Raw genomic sequence first — 20,406 nt, 5'->3', positions numbered from 1 at the left:
GTCTTATTCTGACTCCAGGGTTCGACCCCACAACACATAGGGAATATCGTTAACAACATTACAACAACTTTGTAAGGTGACTTATGCTGATCTCTTTGTAAGGTACATAAATGTCGAATCACTATGTTGTACATCTGAAACTAATATATAATATTGTATGTCAACTGTAATTTTAAAAAATTCTTTCTTAAAATACCCTTAACCTACTTATTTTTTCTAAATAGTGATGCTGTACTTATGTAGAATTTCACAGTTCTCAACTCACTTTCACATTTAGCTAATTTCTCATTAGATATTTTCCCTCTGCTGCTTTCTTCCCATATGGAGGTTGTTGAATAATTGACTCTAAGATTTGAAAGGGAACTTAAACATTTTCTGATCAATAACTCTACCCAATGGTCAGCCAGTCAGCTGCTTCCAAGACTAGAAAACATTTAAGAGACAGACAGGCTGACTATAGGATCAAATAAAGGAGTGAAAGAATATTTTCCTTTTTATGGGAAAGGCAGACAGTATTACTCTTTACTTTTACTCCTTTACTTGACTGTTTTTTCTAGGCTCAGCCTATTGGGCCTGTAGCCTTCTGCTTTAGGGACTCTGGTCACTTTAAAGCCGTTAATTCATACCATTTGGGGGCTTTACTAAGCTACTAGTCAGCTTCAAACTTCACTTACATGCTAAGCCTAAGAGGTGTGGGTTTCTGGAGGTGTAATTTCTTTAAGGGTTATTTTTGTTGTTGTTGTTTGTTTTTTACTGATTTAGTTATACACAGTTGGGACAAATTAAGAGTTACAAGTATGGAACTTAAAATCATTTGCCTGCTCTGGTTTGGAATCTTGTTCTAATGAGAATACAAATCCAATCAGGTACATTAATTATTCTGTGATACAGATGAAAAAGAGAGGAACTGGCCCACCCAGGCAGGACTCGGTTTGTGAGTTGATTATCATTTAGCAATGGTTTGCTTGATTGTGTGCCCTGGGATGTGACTGGAAACTGGATAGTTACACAAAATTGTGGAAAAATTGATGCCACAAGGTAAACTGTGCTTTCTGAGCCCACACTATGCACCCTTCGCAAATACTGTGATTCCTCAGGTGCAGGATCAGGAACTCAGGGTTACTGTTGTGTAAAAAGGAGAATGAATTAGATAGTGAGTGAGGAACGTAAGATGAGTATAAAAACAACCATCCCCAAATGTACTGACAAATAGTCCTCAATGCGTTTTCTTCTGTTGCTAGGAGAGAGATGAGCCGATACGTGTGCATTACCGACTGCATCCACAAGGAATGACGTACCTGCTAACCCTGGGATTTGCTCTCTGTAGACTTTGTAAACAGGCATGCCTGCTGTCATCCATTTAACAACCTGTTGTAAACTCTATTTGTATAGCCCCAGGAAAGAAAATTAAGTGTTGATGAAAAGCTGTCACTCCTTTGTTAAGTAAATTGAAGTTAAATGGACACAGGGAGGCTTATTTCAAGTTCAAAGCCTTCAATTTTATGTCATTTTCTGAAGGCAGTCTCTTCGGAACCCTTTGTGTAGGCTTTACAACAAAAATCGCCTAGGGAGCTGCTTGCCTAGAGAGGTTTTGTGGTTCTCTCGTGACCATGGAGATTAATCTTGTTCCTGGCGAATCAGCTGTTCACAACACTGCTGCCTTCATTCCCAAAGAAGGATTTCCAGTCCTGCCTGAGAATGTCGGATACATCAACAAGCACCGAGTCCTCTCAGTATTCCGCCCGGGGTACGGGCTCCCTGACACTAACTCAAGTCCCTTTTAGTTATTCATTTATGCCCTTCCCTGTTAAAGGTGTTCAGGCACTGGGGCCGCACCTGCATCCCCAGGGCGTGCTGTACTGTCAGGCAGTTGGGAGGATGGGCTTAAAAACAAGACCATACATTTACTCTTTTACTCATGAATTTATTTAATTGCTACTTTTTGTGTTCTTACTACGTTTCCAACTCTATGCTAGGCATGGAAGATACACTAGTGACCTAAAATAGATACCATCTCTGTACTACTAGAGACCATACAGTCTTGGGATAGGGAATTAAACAAGAAACCACACTGATTAATGTATATTTTCAAACTGAGATATTAAAAATAACAAAGGAAGTGGATTTAGACTAAACATACTCTGAGAAAACCATATTTATCCATGATCAGAAGCATGTGGGGTCAAAATGTGTGTGTGAGAAGAGCATATCATAGGCAAGAGTGCATCATATTGTCGAAGGAAGTGTGGCTGAAAGATGGAGAGGGGAGGATGGTGCCTGAGGAAGCAGGGAGGTGGATCAGACATGACCACGTGGGACTTAAACATTTTTTTTGGGAAAAATATTTTTTATTGATTTCAGAGAGGAAGGGAGAGGGAGAGAGAAATAGAAACATCAATGATGAGAATCATTGATCAGGTGCCTCCTGCACGCCCCCTACTGGAGATCGAGCCCATAACCCCAGGCATGTGCCCTGACCAGGAATTGAACCATGACCTCCTGGTTCATAGGTTGACACTCAACCACTGAGCCACACTGGCTAAGCAGGAGTTAAAAATCTTGTAGAGAATTTTGGGCTTTATGATAAATGCAAATGAGAAGTTAACTGATGGAGTTTTAGGCCTTAGAGGGGACCCAATGGGGGCTGTGTTTGAAATGATAACTCTCGCTTTGGGAGGGCAAAGTATCAGAAAGGGGCCACAGAGGCCATAGGAATATTCCAGTTTAGACTCTGGAAGCCAGTTGTTTGTGATCCAACATTCCTTCATCGCTGCCTTACTCTTGAACATTGTTCTGTGCATGTCTGTGTCCTTCAGACCCTACATTCCTTAAGTTTAGGAATGCTGCTTTATTTGCTTTTGGGTTCCTTGTAGTGTCTCATACCAGAATTTGAATATATACATTCAACAAATGCTATAGTTAATTTGTAGCTCTTCTCCATCTCACAAGGCCTGTCAGTAGGCTTAAAAGAATACAGCCCATCTCTATTCTAGTGATAGCATTATCTAGCGATCTAATTTATTCCTGAAGACAGAGAAAGATAAAAATACCCTTGCTTTTTCTTTTGCTACCTCATATGTGCCTTGCATTTTATTTCCACATATTAAGTTCGTCTATAAAATGACCTTTACAGTCATATCTTCATGTCAACCTAATTGCTATTGTCATTATTATTTCTGTCTCCTCACAAATACCATAGATGCATTGGGGGAGATTTGTTCCTGAGGGCACTTTCCTAGAGAGTCACAGAAGCAAAACCATAGTGGAAATTTCCTGAATTGGAAAGTCAGGAGTTGCAAACGTAATTGAATAAAGTAGGTTAGGGAGTGGTACCATCTGTGGCAGAACTGGGAGAGCAGGAGTTAATCCCACAGCATTCGCATTCAAATGCAGACCACACCGTGACAGCCATACAAAAAACATTAGAGGGGCTATGTGACTATTAAAGATGTGTTTTGTGTTCTGTTTTGTTTTTAAATCCAGAGAAGTAATAGAAAATTGCAGTGTGCCCATCTACTCTTATGGGTTGTGGGCCAAGATCTTTTGAGTGACCGAAGCTTCAAAGCTGTGTTGGATGAAGTACATAAGGGAGCCAGGACCAGAATGCCTCCAACAGTGCAGTCTTCTCAGAGAACTGCCAGGCAGGCTGTAATGTTCCTCTGGCTACGAGGACTCTGTTTCCTTTCACAATGGACTGCTCCAGTTTCTCCTGCCCCAGTTAGAGGAAAACAACCCAGTCAGGGGAAGGTATAAAGCATGCGAATTTGATAGAAACGAAGAAGGTTCTTAGGACTTTTGAAATCAGAAGTGAAAAAACATCTCTCCTCACACTTCTCCTGGGCAAGTCTCAGGGAGGTGTTTATATTAGAGAGTTTCCCTGAAAGTAGAAAACGAGGGCATATAAACAGCACTGATCCTGCTCCCGTCTGATCCTTAGAAGAAGATGAGCTTAAGCTCAGGCTGAGAGGTCACGGCTTTCTGTGGTGAGCAGTCACTTAAATCACACACTCAGGATTCTGATGCAAAGAACATTTAGTAAAAAGGTGAAAGATTTATATGTTCTGAAAAGAAACACTAGAGTGCAAAGAACATTTAGATAATGTATTTCCAGGATAAAAATAATTCCAACTTAAAAAAAATATATATATATATATATAATTGATTTCAGAGAAGAAGGGGAGAGAGAGAGAGAGAGAGAGAGAGAGAGAGAGAGAGAGAGAGAGAGAGAGAGAGAGAGAAAGAAACATCAATGAGAAAGAATCATTGATTGGCTGCCTCTGGCATGCCCCACACTGGGGATTGAGCCCTCAACCCAGGCATGTGCCCTGACCAGGAATCTAACTGTAACCTCCTGGTTCATAGGTCAACACTCAACCACTGAGCCATGCCAGCTGAGCATTTCCAACTTTTTTTTTTTTTTTAAACCCAGGTGAACAGTCCTAGTGGTTTTGTAGGTGGGGCCGACTTTTTCACTGCTGAGATTGGATGAAGCAGAAAGGAGCGGAGCCACAGGATTCACTGAGGTCGCTCTGCAATTTTATTTCTCTCCCTAAAAGGCGATGGAGAGCAGCAGAAATGGGTCACTGTGACTTAGGTTTGAATTCTGGGCCCTTCAGCAAGACATCCTCTTTGGGCTGCATTTGTACAAAAGGATAATACGATATCTGTCTTCCACATTTTGGTGGACTGCTGTCAAGAGAAGACTAGATTATGTGTACTAAAGCACCTCACAATGACAAGATAATGTCACACAATAATAATATTAAAATAATTATGGCAAACACATAGCACTTGTTATTTGCCATGCCCTGCTGTAAGCATTTACACTTATTATTTCACTTAGTTCTTATAGTCACCTCATGAGGTAGATTCTGTCATCTGATCTACAGATGGGTAAACAGAGTCACAGAGCTGAAGTAAGTTGTTCAAGGCCAGCCAGTAAGAATTGGTGCTAGGATTTTAATCACATAGAAGTTTAATCACTCTGGTTAAAAAAATAAAGTGTAGACTTCTAACTAAATGAGAAGATAAGCATTTGAATCCTAGCTTTATGACTGTGTAACTGTGATCAGGCCTCTTAAGCAATCAGAACTTCAGTTTTCTCATCTTCAAACAGAGGTGGATAATAATACCCACTTTTAGGTGTTTGGGGAGGACTAAATAAGAAAACATGCAAGTTCAGTGTCTGACCAACAGGAGGCACACAGTGTCTTATCATTATTCGTTATTGGGGAAGCGGTGGTGTATTTGTCTGCTCCGTCTGCCATAAAAACGTTTCACAGACTGGGTGGCTTAAACAACAGAAGTTTATTTTCTCACAGTTCTGGAAGCTAAAAGTCTAAGATCAAGGTGCCAGCTGGGTTTGTTTCTGATGAGACCTCTCCTCCTGGCTTGCGGGCATCTGCCTTCTCCCTGTGTCCTCACAGGGCCTTTTCTCTCTGCAGCTGGGAGAGATGACAGGGATCTATGGGGTCTCCTCCTCTTCTTATAAGTACACCAGTCCTGTTGGACTAGGGCCCCACCCCTAGGATCTAATTTAACCTTAACAATCCCCCTTAAAGGTTTTATGTGCACATAAAGTCACATTGGAAGTTAGGGCTTCAACACATGAATTTGGAAGATACAATCCCATCTAATAAAAGAGTAATATGCAAATTGACCATCACTCCAATGCACAAGATGGCTGTCCCATGTGGTCAAAGATGGCTGCCCCCATGTGGACACAAGATGGCCAGCAGGAAAGGGCAGTTGTGGGCAATCAGGCCAGCAGGGGAGGGCAGTTGGGAGGGACCAGGCCTGCAGGGGAGGGCAGTTGGGGGCAACCAGGCCGTCAGGAGAAGGCAGTTAGGGGCAATTAGACTGGCAAGGGAGGGCAGTTAGGGGTGACCAGGCCAGCAGGGGAGGAAGTTGGGGGCGACCAGGCCTGCAGGGGAGGACAGTTAGGGGTGACCAGGCCGGCAAGGGAGAGCATTTGGGGGCAACCAGGCCGGCAGGGGAGGGCAGTTAGGGGCAATCGGGCCAGCAGGGGAGGGCAGTTAGGGGCAACCAGGCTGGCAAGGGAGGGAAGTTAGGGGTGACCGGGCCAGCAGGGGAGGGCAGTTGGGGGCAACCAGGCCTGCAGTGTAGGGCAGTTGGGGGCAACCAGGCCTGCAGGGGAGGGCAGTTGGGGGCACCAGGCCTGCAGGGGAGGGCAGTTGGGGGAGACCAGGGCAGTTGTGGGAGACCAGGCCAGCATGGGAGAGCAGTTAAGGGTGACCAGGCCTACAGGGGAGGGCAGTTGGAGGCAACCAGGCCTGCAGGGGAGGACAGTTAGGTGCAACCAGGCTGGCAGGGGAGGGCAGTTAGGGGCAATCGGGCTGGCAGGGGAGCAGTTATGCGTCAATCAGGCTGTCAGGGGAGTGGTTAGGGGGTGATCAGGCTGGCAGGCAGAAGTGGTTAGGGGCATTCAGGCAAGCAGGTAGGTGAATGGTTGGGAGCCAGCAGCCCTGGATTGTGAGAGGGATGTCTGACTGCCCATTTAGGCCCAATCCCACCAGGGTCCCAGATTGGAGAGGGTGCAGGCTGGGCTCAGGGACACACTCCCCCCATGCATGAATTTCATGCACCAGGCCTCTAGTTAAGGTCATAAGAAGTGGGTGACTAGGGAGAGAGAAATAGAAGAACAGAAGGGGAGTTTGGAGTATTTTGATATTTAAGGTCAATTTATTTGGCATCAGTTCTGGAGGGCAATGAAGTTGTCAGCTTTGTGTAATAAACTAGTAAATATATAATATTTTTTGCACTGTATGTCATTTACCTTCTAATGGGTGCTATAGAAAACATCTCTATACTATTTTATCTTGTAGGTGAGCCTGAATTTAAATACATTGGGAATATGCATGGTAATGAGGCTGTTGGGCGGGAACTGCTCATTTTCCTGGCCCAGTACCTGTGCAATGAATACCAAAAAGGGAATGAGACAATCATCAAGCTGATCCATAACACTCGGATTCACATCATGCCTTCGCTGAACCCTGATGGCTTTGAGAAGGCAGCATCTCAGGTGAGTGGGAGCCAGCTCAGAGCAGGCACGCTTTCTTCACTTGGTATATTTGTACACATGGGCTTATCTACAAGTAATGCACTCACATAAAGCTTACACATGGTGCAGTAGGAGGGTATAAGTCATATGTTTTACTGGTAAGAAAAAAATTCAGAAGAGATGATGGGTAAGAGTTTCTTCAGCAGAGATTGCGAATGAGAAATCAGTATTTAATCAATGTTTTGTTTGTGTTGTTAAAGAAATCACATCTACTCATCTATTTGTGACTAGGTCAGTTTCCTTCTAAAACTCTACAAGTAAAAGAATAAATAAGTAAAATAAATAAAACTCTACAAGCATGAAAATACCTACTGCTCTGTATTGGAGAATGATACCATCACTGTATCTCAGTGATTTTCAGTCTTTTTTATCTCATGGCACACATAAACTAATCACAAAAATTCTGCTGCACACCTGAAAATATATTTTTTGTTGATCTGACAAAAAAATAGGTATAATTTTGGTTCATTCACACTCGAAGGCAATTGTTATGTTGGCTGTTGTCATTTTTTTAAATTTGACAATCAAAGGGAAAAGCGTTTAGTGCACCTGATTAAATAGTCAGATATTGTATATTTTAAAAATTCTTACAGCACACCAGTTGCTGTGTCTGAATGAATCACTGCTGTAGTCTGAATGAATTGATATCATTGCGCCCTCTACTGAAAACAAAGAAGAAATATTTTTTTGGCGAGATCAATGGTTCACTGATGTTTATTCTTTGTCTGTCTATGATGAGTAGTAAAACAAAACAAAACAAAACAAAACAAAACAAAACACCTCCTACCTCTAAAACCCTTCCTACCTTTAAAATTAATTTTAAAAATTTTAACTGTTTGAGAAACTGGAAAGTAATGGTGTTTTAAGAGAAGATATATGGTAAGTGTTCTCTGTTTGGACAGGGACATTATATTTGTTGTTTTCTACACTTGGAGATAATTCTCTTATATATGAGAACATATTAAAGTATATATTCGGTATGTTTAACTAAAGTTAAGAAGTCAATTTGTAACTTAAAAAGAAAAGATCCTGTGACCTGACATTATAAGAAACCCAGACTGTGAATTTCTGTAAATAAGTATAACAATGATATATAATTTCTAAAGTTATGAGAGAAGAATTCTAGTAACAGAGAATTAAATCATCTAATATTTTAAGGTGATATTCAGAACTGTGAGACAGAATGGACAAAATATGATCAAGTTATTTTCTGCCTTATCTATTTTTATTCCTCATAGTCTAAGGTATCTGAGCTTACATGACCTCAGGAATATGGAAATTATCTATAGCTTGATATAATTTAATAGTAAAAAAACTACATTATGGAATATAACTGAATATCTTAGAAATTTATTAAATTTCCAGGTTATACCATTAGTGAAATGAAGGCCTTAAAGTTGAACAGAAATTTCTCCAACTAATAAATGTTTTTTTTTTTCACAAAGACTATAAGAGGGAAGTATATTATTAATATATAAATAATAAATAATTAATGTTAAACTCATTTTAAGCTTCTCATCTTATTTAGTAATTTACTCTTTTAAATATTTAAAAATAGGTTGCTCTTATTTACAGGGGCCATAAATATTTTATTTAAACCTTACTATAGAGTGGTATAATTTGAAACACACGTCATCTATTACCAGCTAATACATATTGACTTTTTGCAATTTGATGATAAATATCTTTTAAATGCTATTATTATTGTTAACATTTAAAATATTTATTGAAAATATTTTCAAAATAGCCATAACCATTATTTTAAACCTGATTCCTTCATGTTTATATCAGTAAAATAGTGAAAATGCCATTATGGGAGGATATTGTTGAAATAAATAATTAATCTCAATAAATTATTTAAAAAATCATTAATGGAGACCTTAAATACATAGCAACAATAATAGTAAACAACTGATGATTTTTCTCTTTGATTTTTTTAGCCTGGTGAACTCAAGGACTGGTTTGTGGGTCGAAGCAATGCCCAGGGAATAGATCTGAACAGGAACTTTCCCGACCTGGATAGGATAGTTTATATTAATGAGAAGGAAGGTGGTCCCAATAATCATCTGTTGAAAAATCTGAAGAAAATTGTGGATCAGAACGCAAAGGTAGAGAACGTGTATAGTTTTCTTGGGTTCTGTTGTCTAGCCTAATGAAATATGTTCAAATATCCTCATCATAATGAAGGACGTCGGAGTAACATCAAAACTTCTGAGATGGTTAACTATGCTGGCAAAGTCAAGGCTGCAAAGACTGGAGCCTTGATACCAGTTTTGCCCCTAGAATCTAGCAGGGTAGCGGAGGGTGGGGGGTGGGGGGTGGAGGGGTGGGTGGGGAGTGAGGGATGGGGATAGGAGAGTAGAACCCGGTAGTGAGTGTCTTAGAAAGCCCGCATGGCCCTTTCAGAGGTACTTATCACATCTGATTGGCTCCTCCTGCAGCTTTTTATTCACACTGTTGATCTTTCTTCTTTTCCAGAATTTTATCCTCTTTTGCTTTGCACAACTCCCTTTCTCCTACCTCTTCTACTGCCTTTCAATTCACTATTTGGTTTCTTTCTCTGCTTCTTCTACCTTAGCTTAAATGCTGGCTTTCAGGGTCCCACCTACCACCCACATATCTTTCCCTGGTTTCCTATGCCTGCAGTGTCTCCCAGATCCATACGTGTAACCCCAACTCACATGAGCTCTGTTTCTCAGTTTTACTTGCTGTGGAGTGTTTCTGTCTGGTGGCACCCAGAGCCTCATGCTCAGCCTGACCCAAACCAAATATTTCCCCTAAGAAAACACTGTTCTCTCATTTAACCATCTTAATCAAAGACTTCGTTTTTTTAAAATGGCCGCCAGCACTCACCAGCGATTAGTTACCAAATTTCAGTAATTTAACCTCTCTAATACCAGTCCAGTCTTTCTGTCCTGCAAATTCTCTCCACTGCCCTGGTTAGACCCCCATCATTTGCTCTGATGGCACAGTCGCCACACATTCTTGCTTTGGGTTCAGCCTCTCCCTGCTCCACTCAGTTTTCTTGGAATCTTCCAGAGTGATGGTCTTCACACAGAGATTGTTGCTCTATGTCTTAAAAAACCTTGCCAGCTCTCCACTGCCCAGAGATAAAGTAAAAGCTCAAAATGGCAGAATTGCGTGATGGTTTAGCATGGAGACTCCGCAGGCAGCCACCTTGGTTCAATCCTGGTTCCATATTTGCTGTGTGTGTGTGGGACAGTTATTTAAAAACTATGTGCTTCCACTTCTTCATCTGAAATATGGAGATATTAATAGTATCTACTTCATAGGGTGGTTATAAAGATTGAGCAAGTTACTACATATAAAGTATTTGAGGCTAGGTACAGGGGTGGGCAAACTTTTTGACTCGAGGGCCACAATGGGTTCTTAAACTGGACCGGAGGGCCGGAACAAAAGCATGGATGGAGTGTTTGTGTGAACTAATATAAATTCAAAGTAAAGGAGCAGAGGGGAGAGCAAGAGAACCGGATAGAACAGCCGGATCCGGCCCGCGGGCCGTAGTTTGCCCAAGGCTGGCTAGGACCTAGACTACTAGTATTATTACCATTTTGCCATAATTTATCAGTGCTCCCTGATACGTACCTCAGGCTTAGGTGGACACATTGACATCCACTAAACATTTGGTGCTTCTACAAACCAAATTGAACATTGTCTTCAGTTACTTGGGGGAGAGGGAGAGCCATCTTGTAGGAAAGGCAAGAAGTGATGTTGGCAGCTATCAGTTCCCCTTCCATTATTCCAGGCAGTTCTGCGCTGGCTTAGCAACTGCTCCGGTACCTTTCCTAAGTGAGAACTGGGGAAGTACAGTTTCACCATTTTCTTACCGTTCCAGGACCATTCGGGTTTCCTTGACCTCTGACAGCTGCCGGCAGATGCACTCATTAATCTGGCTCTGATACACCATATACTTCAGTCCACCAACTCCTTTTTGCTCCCTAAGCATGTGCTTTTCTATACTTTTATGTCTTTGTATGTGTTCCAATGGTCTAGAATGCTCTTCTTTTGCTCCCATGTCACCTCCTCTGGGAAGCCTGCCTCTGCTATTCCTGACAGATCCTATTAAGCCTCCCTTTACATTCTTTGAGTACACATGCTTCTGGTATGGTGCTCATGTTACAGAGAGCTTTATTATGTAACTAGAGGCCTGATGCACAAAGATTCGTGCAAGAATAGGCCTTCCTTTCCCTGGCTGCTGGCACTAGCTTCCCTCTGGCATCTGGGACCTGGGCCTTCACTCTGGCCACCCCCTTCCACCTTCGCTCCGCCAGAGCAGAGCCGCCTTTCTGCCTTCGCTCTGGCCGAGCGGAGCCACCTTCCACCTCTCACCTTGTTGCGACAATTTGCATATTCCCTCCTTATTGGCTGTGGGCGCCTCCATCTTTGTCACGAAGTTACGGTAAATTTGCATATTCTGTCTTTATTAGATAGTATGTTATACATTCTTTTGTTTATATAGTTGTTTTTCCCTTTGATTCTAGATTTCGATCCCTGGATTGCAGGAATTAGGATTCATTTTTGATTTTAACACGGGGTAGGCTGAGGGCCTGTTAGGAACGAATGCAATCCAGCCTGGCAAGCAAATGACAGTATCTGAAAAGTGTGGCCGCTGAAAACCCACAGCTGGATTTCTAGACAAGCATTCATGTGTGGGTGGGACACTGGGTGGAGGATTCAGAGAGAGGCCGTTCCAGATTGCTGGTCTGAAATTCCTGAAACTCTCCTGCTATGTTTAGGATTTATTCCAGAAACCAGGGCTAAGTTTACAGGTCAGGAGACTGGCCTGGGAATCGGGCTGCCGTCTGCTGAGGATTCTGGCAGCACCTGCTACATTCTGAGCGACTGAAACATTCCTGCTTCTGAGTCACAGATACATTTGCAGTTTCTCAGCCCCCTAACCATTTTGGGGGGAGAAGGAGGAGCTGGAAAGGCAGAGGGCTGGGTGCAGCTGGGGTAACTAGAGGTGAAAAGAGGGCATGCCTGTGCGATGAGCTATGAGGCTAAGACAGAAATGAAACACTTCGTGGAAGCCCAATGCTGGTATCAGCCCACAGACGCTCTGCATGGCTTGCATTAACCTGCTGACGCCGTCTTTGTTAAATCTGAGAAATGAGAAAAATAATCCCTGTCATTTACCATAAAAGAATTGTGACATAAACTCATGTTGACAGGACATTTGTGTAAGTGCTGTTATTATTCAACCAGCGCTAACTCCCTCTTCTCCATTCGAACCTACACCAGACTTACACAGGCTCTACACTAGGTGTTTTTTCCCCCCATATTTCTAGCTGAAGCAATACTTATTTAAAAGATGCATGTTCATGGTGCTTTTAAAATATTAAAGCTTTTATATTGAAAATCTCAATGCCAGTACCTCTTGGTAAGGGTAAATTAAAGAGAAATATAAAAATTAAGTTTAGCCTCTTGTCTGGAATAGAAGCATGATTTGTTTACATTACATGGACTCTTCAGACGATATTGGTTCATCTTCTTTTTCCATTTTTGTTACTGAGACTGAGATAGCGGTTAGACCAGCCATGGGCAAACTACGGCCCGCGGGCCGGATCCGGCTGTTCTATCCGGTTCTCTTGCTCTCCCCTCTGCTCCTTTACTTTGAATTTATATTAGTTCACACAAACACTCCATCCATGCTTTTGTTCCGGCCCTCCGGTCCAGTTTAAGAACCCATTGTGGCCCTCCAGTCAAAAAGTTTGCCCACCCCTGGGTTAGACCCAGCCTGGTACTGGGCATGGTAAACAGTTCATTAATGTTATCATACATCCTCCCTTCCTGCTGCTCTCATTAGGGGAAGTGATTACAGTGGTTTTTTAATGTGAAGGTTTATTTATGTTTGGGGTGCTAGGAATCAGGGGCCAAAATGCAGGTTCCTGTGGAGTCCCACTGAGGAGGTCTGGGGTGTGGATGCTGCAGGGGTGGGTGATGGAAAGGAACCTTTATTTTCACCGGGTTGTTCAGATTCTCTCCTTGCCCCTCTGAATAAAGGCTCTCTCTTGTTCTCCTGGAGTTCTTCCCACTAAGTCATTTCTCATCTGCTCTTGGGCCCTTCAGCCAGGTCACCTCCACTGCCATCTGGGCTCCCTCAGTACATGAGCTGGGCCTGAATTGCTTGAAACAAAGTGGCTTAAAATAAATAAAATAGTTTTGTTAAATTTATACTCGTCTTTAATGGCTAAAGTTGTGGAGAAAACAGAATAAATATGGCTTTAATATATTTTAAGAGCCAACGCCGTCTAACATTTGAGCTATATTTACAGTCTTTAAATGGAAGCTTTAAAAATAGGTCCCAATTTGTCCTAGGTTGTATTAAGGGCTCGATCCTGGGATGCACCAGAAGCTTCCCTATGGATCGCTTAAATGTATAATTACAGCACCTAGGGCGTCTCAGCACTCAGTCAGCCTGAAAGAATCTGTTAATATTCAAAGAGAAACGTAGTTTAATTTACCAAATCGTGGAATTCACTTGCTAGTTTTGAGCATACCGATAGCGTGTGTATTAGCAGCAGTGTACATATAAGAACTAACAATAGGCCAAACCTAATAGCCGCACATGACTTTGTGTATTCAGGATTGCATCATTAAATTTGTTTCAAAACACAGTTTCTTTAAAGTGTTTTTTTTTTACACAAAATTAATATTTTATTACAAACGAAAAAGCTAAAGCAAATATAAATAGGGAGAAAAATAACCTCTTAGTCTTAAATGGTCACCATTTACCTTTGGGTACGTATCCTTTAAGATTATTGTTAATGTACGTATCAACCTAAAACACATATAGAAATATGCCAGTAAAGCTTTGATTTTATTATTTTTTAAAGCAAAGAATTACTTTGGAATTTGAGAGTCTTCCTAGTTGCTGTTAAAACCGCATCACATAAAAACATCAAGCTTTTGGCTCCAGATTAATTCCTTGATAAAAATTTCTTCCCCCCTCTGTTTTGTTTCCAAGATATGAAAGATTGTGCATCCTTGAAAAGACAGCATGAAGTCCTAAAACGTTGGCCTTTGTTTTAACAGTTAAGAGGAACATTTCAAAGTAAACTGATATTTTACAGTGAGCTCTGAAAGAGACCCAGCCTAATATTTTTTATATGTTTAAAGTAATTGAAGAGGATTAGAACAATAGTAAGCAAAAATAGGAAATAAAACCTACCATGTTTCAGGAGTTGAACCACCATAGAGAAAGAACTCTGTTCTGTGGTGTTAAAACACAAAATTCAACCGAGGAAATTTGAAGCTCTAATTGGCTTTATTATTAGGCAATACATGAACCAGGCAGCATCCCATCTAGCCAGTGGAAGCGTGCTCCAAGCGGTTGTACAAAATGGAAGGTTTTTAATGGGGAGAAGAACGGGGCAAGGGAGCTGTTAACAAAAGAAAAAAAAGGTCTAAAAGAAAGATTACTTTGGGGGAAAAGGGAACAGCAAGGGTTTTTATCATGCAAATTGCTTCTTCTTCCTTTGCATACTGGAGAGGGCCCCTGTGCAAATAACCTTTCCGATGCTTGGCCAGAAAACTCCAGACTGGTTGGTTGATTAAGACTATATTTCTGGGAGAGGTTGAAAGAACAATAGGTCAGGTATGAAGTCTAGGTTTGGTTTCATAGGCTTTAAATGACGCCACATTGGGCCTGTGTTTTTCTCTTTAATAGGGTTCAACTATTTTCTTTTCTCTTTGTCTTTCCTTAGCTATTATTAACACTGAAACGTCAGATGGACATATTCCAAAATTTATAAGTGACCTGCATGCTTGTTTTCAAAGAGAGAAAAGCTGGCAGCCCACAAAAGTAGAACTTGTGAGGAAATTGAAACACTATTAAAATATTTTTTTATTGTGAAAAAATCCGAGAAAAATAGAGAAGGGGATGCTGTTCATACAGGAACTTTTTTTCTTTTCTATGAAAACAACCACAAAGTGGTTGACCAGCTTTTGGGCGTTTTTTAAACCTTTCCTATATCTTTTTTGTCAAGTGATCTCACCAGTGATTACCAATTTATAACCCTTTTAATATCTAACCTTTAATACAGCTTGCTCCTGAGACCAAGGCTGTCATTCACTGGATTATGGACATTCCTTTTGTGCTCTCTGCCAATCTTCATGGAGGAGACCTTGTGGCCAATTACCCCTATGATGAGACTCGGAGTGGTAGGTGTTCTTCCCGCTTCTCTACTTGGTTCAAGGTTTACAGTTACTTTGCAAGGCTTTGAAAGGTGACTTTTATAATATTCTTTTAAGGAACTGGTCATTAAGTGATTTTGCCTGTAGAAAATATGTTTATCAGGAACATCCCCTAACTATTTCACGTGGCATTGACCATATATACTTGACAGGAAAGGATGTAACTTAAAAAAAAGTTTAGGTGAAGAGAAATGTAATCTTGACAGAATACTCAGATGGGAGAAAGGAGGGAAACAGTGGTCATGAACGTGGGTCACTCTTGGACACTGGTACCACGGAGAAATTATGGATGTTATATAGCTCTGTGTACACGATGGCTTACCAATGGAGGCAGACTTTTGGTGCTTGACCAGTGCCCATGTGGAACTCCACGTGTCTCATCGACCTCTCACGCTTTTGCATTTGGAACTGTTGGTGGTTTTGTCAGGGAGGGAAATGGTGCTTTCATTTCTCTCTGACATGTTTTCATTAAGTTTCAGGCACAGCAAGCTTTAGCCAGATAGATATTCACCTTAATTTTTGTTACTCCAGGAAATTCCCTGCTTTGGGTTGATTCCCAGGGCCTTTGAAGAGTTAGCTCTTTGTGAACACAGGATGGCCATTTTAGAGATTGGAAACTGAGTTTTGAAGAAAGTCTTTGGTACAACATCGTTAAAATTTAGAGATTTTTGTATTATGTCATTAGCTAGGAAATGTAAAAGCCTGGCGTATTTTTTGATACATGGATCACAATACAGTGAATTAAGAATACTATTTTTATAATACACATGGGAGATTTTTTTTTAAAACTCTAAACTCAGATACTGAAAAGTATGAGGGTGGTTTATAGTGGCTATGAGGTTAGTACAAGTACATTAAAAAAAAAATCAAAAACGTTTTCCATTACAGTTGATATATAATATTATATTAGTTTCAGGTATACACGCCATTGATTAGACATTATGTAACTTACAAACTCATCACCCCGATAAGTCTAGTACCCATCTGACACCATGCATAGTTATTATAATATTGTTGACTATGTTCCCTATGCTGTACTTTACATGCCGGTGATTGTTTTATAACTGCCAACTTCACAAGTACATTTTTTTAAATTAAAAGTTTAGCAATGGAAAAGTCTCCTTTACTGTTCGGCCAGGTCCAGTTTACTGTAAGCTTATCACCTTTTCTTGTGAAGCTTTGAATTCATACGCAGAATGGACCTCCCATCAGATTTTTTACTTTGTGGTATTAGCCGTGGAAGTTAGATAACCTAAAAGCTAAGTGTCATTGCTGATACTTCAGCCTTCATTTCTTTCCCATAGGGATGTGGCTGAAAAAATGCACCAGGCAAGAGGTCAATACTGACTCACCCTTTGGAAAACATGCAGTGCTCCTTGGTTTGTGTCCATTACTTCACCCGTGTGCATTTATTTTCCAGGGAGTGCGCATGAATATAGTTCTTGCCCAGATGATGCCATTTTCCAAAGCTTGGCTAGGGCATACTCCTCTTTTAACCCATCCATGTCGGATCCCAATCGGCCACCATGTCGCAAGAACGATGATGACAGCAGCTTTGTAGATGGAACGACCAATGGTGCGGCTTGGTACAGCGTACCCGGCGGTGAGTGCCCATTTCCCTCTTTGCTTGTGTGATAGGGGCTTATGTATAATTACCGTTTGGATTGAGAGAATCTCCAGTCCTTCTCAATCACTAAGAAATAGACTGAATCTATAATTCACCCATTAAAATTAGTTTTCTGCATGAATAACTGCTGTGTATAGTTTTGTTTTTAAAATCAGTATGCTAATTGAAGAGAGATGGGGCATGAACTAAAGATGTCCACTGGGAAAATATAAATTGAATACTGTTAATTACCCTACATTTGAAATTCTGAGCTTAATGAATAAGACAACATCCTGATTATGTGTTAGTCATGCTTTGACTATAGGCAAATGTATATTTTAGAGGGCAGGCTTTGACCTTTAGTATATGTTGGTCCACACACTTTTTTAAATGTTATTTTAATGATGGGATAATGGAGACTACTTGATGTGGGATATTTATTGTATATTCACTACTGTTATAACCGCTATTGGATCAGGAAGCTCTTCACCTTTTATGTGGTCTGAAAAGGGGAAAAGCCCACGTACAGCATAGTTACTGGCCACCTGGAAATGAATAAGATAATTAACTAGCATAGTAGTAGCACTACCTAATTAAAGGATTTTGGTTTGCTTTTTTTATTGAATTGTGCCCTAAGAAAAATATTCTTCCTGATTTCTTTCTCTCCGATATATGTTTACCCTGTTGCAATTAATATTTTGCACCAGGTCAGATCATATTTAGCACATTCCCCCCCGTATGGCTTGGGAAATAAGGTCTATGTCAGATTTTAGGATTTAGACTATGTCAAATACATCAAATGGGAAGTAATTTTATATTTTGGTTTTTATAAAAACTTTAGTAATTCCTTTGGAATTGCCTTTTTAGACAAATAGTGCAATGTCTACAAAATGCCAAGTAATCTAGATGAGAAAGTAACAATCCTATATAATAAAAGCCCAGCAACCGAATGGCGGAATGACCAGAACAACTGATCGACCATTCCTATGACACCCTCTGACCAGCAGGGGCAGACGCTCAACACAGGAGCTGCCCCCTGGTGGTCAGTGTGCTACCACAGTGGGAGCACTGCTCAGCTGACCGGGATGAGCGGCTGCTTTCGCAGTGAAACCCTGGTCTGATGAGCAGGAACTCAGGCTGCGATCATCGCCTCCTTGCCCCAGGCTTCTCCTCCTTGCTCCCTGCCACCTCCTCCTCCAGATGCCCACAGGCTGTGCAGCACTGCCCTGGGCTCACAGAGCTGACCCCGGAGGCTGGCAGGTAGGTTCGTGGCTGCTGCGGGACTGAGGCCTACTCTGCTGCCTCTCAGTGCCATTGTCCCTGGTCCTGGCCCCTACTGGATCCCCTGGAGAGACAAGTGCTCCAGCTCCACAGAAGATGCCAGACCAGGGAGCAGCCACTCAAAGGGCAGGTCCATGGCTACTCGGCTGACGAGGGTGAGCAGTGCTCCTACAAAGGGCTGATCCCTGCAGGCCACATCCCCACCAGTGCACGAATCCCATGCAACGGGCCTCTAGTAATATTAATAATCCTATCTAATAAAAGAGTAATATGCAAATTGACCATACCTCCACTACATCCATAAGCTACGCTCACCAGCCAATCAGGATGGAATATGCAAATAAACCCAACCAAGATGGCTGTAGCCATGGAGGGAGCAGGACGCTTGGGTTTCCTTGGCAATGGAGGAAGCCAAGTTTTCCGCACACCTGGCGGGCCCTGGACTCCACTCAAGGCTACAAAGTTTCAATTATAGAAGATAAATAAATCCCAACAAAAATGGCGGCAGCCACAGAGATGGAGAGAGCAGGAGGCTTGAGTTGCCCCTGGCGATGGAGGAAGCCAAGCTTCTGCAGCCTTGGCCTGCCTTGGCCTCCACTCAAGGCTACAAAGTTTCAATTATAGAAGATAAATAAATCCCAGATATCAGGGCCTCCGCTTGGGTCGCTGGGGGCCGTGGCCGGCCTGCAAACCACCACAGGCCCCTTTCCCAGGCTGCCCCATCCCCTAAGGGAACCCCCACCCTGATCCGGGACACCCTTCAGGGCAAACCAGCTGGCCCCCACCCGTGCAACAGGCCTCTATCCTATCTAATAAAAGAGTAATATGCAGATTGACCATCACTCCAACACACAAGATGGCTGCCCCCATGTGGACACAAGATGGCCAGCAGGGGAGGGCAGTTGGGAGGGACCAGGCCTACAAGGGAGGGCAGTTGTGGGTGATCAGGCCAGCAGGGGAGGGTAGTTGGGAGGGACCAGGCCTGCAAGGGAGGGCAGTTGTGGGTGATCAAGCCTGCAGGGGAGGGCAGTTAGGGTGACCAGGCTGGCAGAGGAGGGAAGTTGGGGGTGACCAGGCCTGCAGGGAAGGGCAGTTGCAGGGGACCCAGGCCTGCAGGGGAGAGCAGTTAGGGGTGACCAGGCCTGCAGGGGAGGGCAGTTAGGGGTGACTGGGCCTGCAGGGGAGGGCACTTAGGGGCAATCAGGTTGGCAGGGGAGCAGTTACGCATCAATCAGGCTGGCAAGGGAGTGGTTAGGGGATGATCAGGCTGGCAGTCAGAAGCAGTTAGGGACAATCAGGAAGGCAGGCAGGCGAGCAGTTGGGAGCCAGCAGTCCTGGATTGTGTGAGGGATGTCCGACTGCCCGTTTAGGCCCAATCCTACCAGGATTGGGCAGTTGGGCATCCCTCGAGGGGTCCCAGATTGGAGGGGGTGCAGGCTGGGCTGAGGGACACCCCCCCCACCCCCCATACACGAATTTCGTGCACCGGGCCTCTAGTAAGAATTATAATAATAGTCAATGATTATGTCCCACAATAATCAAAGAGTCAAAGAGAGATGTGACTTTCTTTAGCAATCTATGCAGTGAATAAAATCAGTGTCTCAGATCAGGTTTTCTAGAAGCAAAACCTGAGACAGGGATTTGGATACTCATAATTTGTTGAGGGGGTGCTTTTTAGGAAAAACCCTGTATGGAAATGAGGTAAGCAGGGTAAGAAAGGAGATAGAGCTGAACAACGATGTGGCCTCAGATACAGTCTAACCTTGGCCTGAGCCATTGGGAGGAAGGCCTTAAGCATAAGTCACAGGCAGGGTATCCTGCCTTGAAGCCAGGGGACCTACATTTGGTGGCTCCGTATCTGTGAGTCATTGATTATGCGATTTATTTTTCTTAATGTAGATATTTATCACAATAAACTTCTCTCTTAGGACTGTTTTTGCTTCATCCCATAACTTTTGGTATGTTGTGTTTCTATTTTCATTTGAAATGCAGAACTTAAACTGGAACGTGTGGTTTTTCCTCTGGGCAGGATGCAAAGGTGATTTCCTGGGACCTTGTCTAGGTGGATCTAAGAATGAAGCCACTGTCAAAGGTGGTATAGGAAAAGGTGGAAATTTATTGGGAAACAAGCACAGACTCCCACATGGGGAGGGGGAGAGAGACCCACCAAGTCCCTCTTTCTTAAGGTTTATAATGGCTGCAGTTCTTTGTGTCTTGGTAT

The 20,406-nt window shown here is 42.4% G+C and overlaps 1 protein-coding gene across 1 annotated transcript in view; it reads left to right on the top strand.

Moving 5' to 3' along the window:
• Window positions 1–20,406, top strand: part of CPE (carboxypeptidase E) — an 84,842-nt gene that overhangs the window by 50,885 nt on the left and 13,551 nt on the right. The window contains exons 2-5 of the mRNA XM_080674232.1: window positions 6,846–7,042; window positions 9,022–9,189; window positions 15,148–15,265; window positions 16,719–16,901. Of these exons, the coding sequence (XP_080530358.1) occupies window positions 6,846–7,042; window positions 9,022–9,189; window positions 15,148–15,265; window positions 16,719–16,901 (666 nt within the window). The remainder of the gene's footprint in view (window positions 1–6,845; window positions 7,043–9,021; window positions 9,190–15,147; window positions 15,266–16,718; window positions 16,902–20,406) is intronic.

The sequence above is a fragment of the Plecotus auritus genome (assembly GCF_963455305.1).
Source record: "Plecotus auritus genome assembly, chromosome: 6".
NCBI lineage: Eukaryota > Metazoa > Chordata > Mammalia > Chiroptera > Vespertilionidae > Plecotus > Plecotus auritus.
Note: the sequence above shows the minus strand (reverse complement) of the source record. Positions and strands in the feature narration are given on the sequence as shown.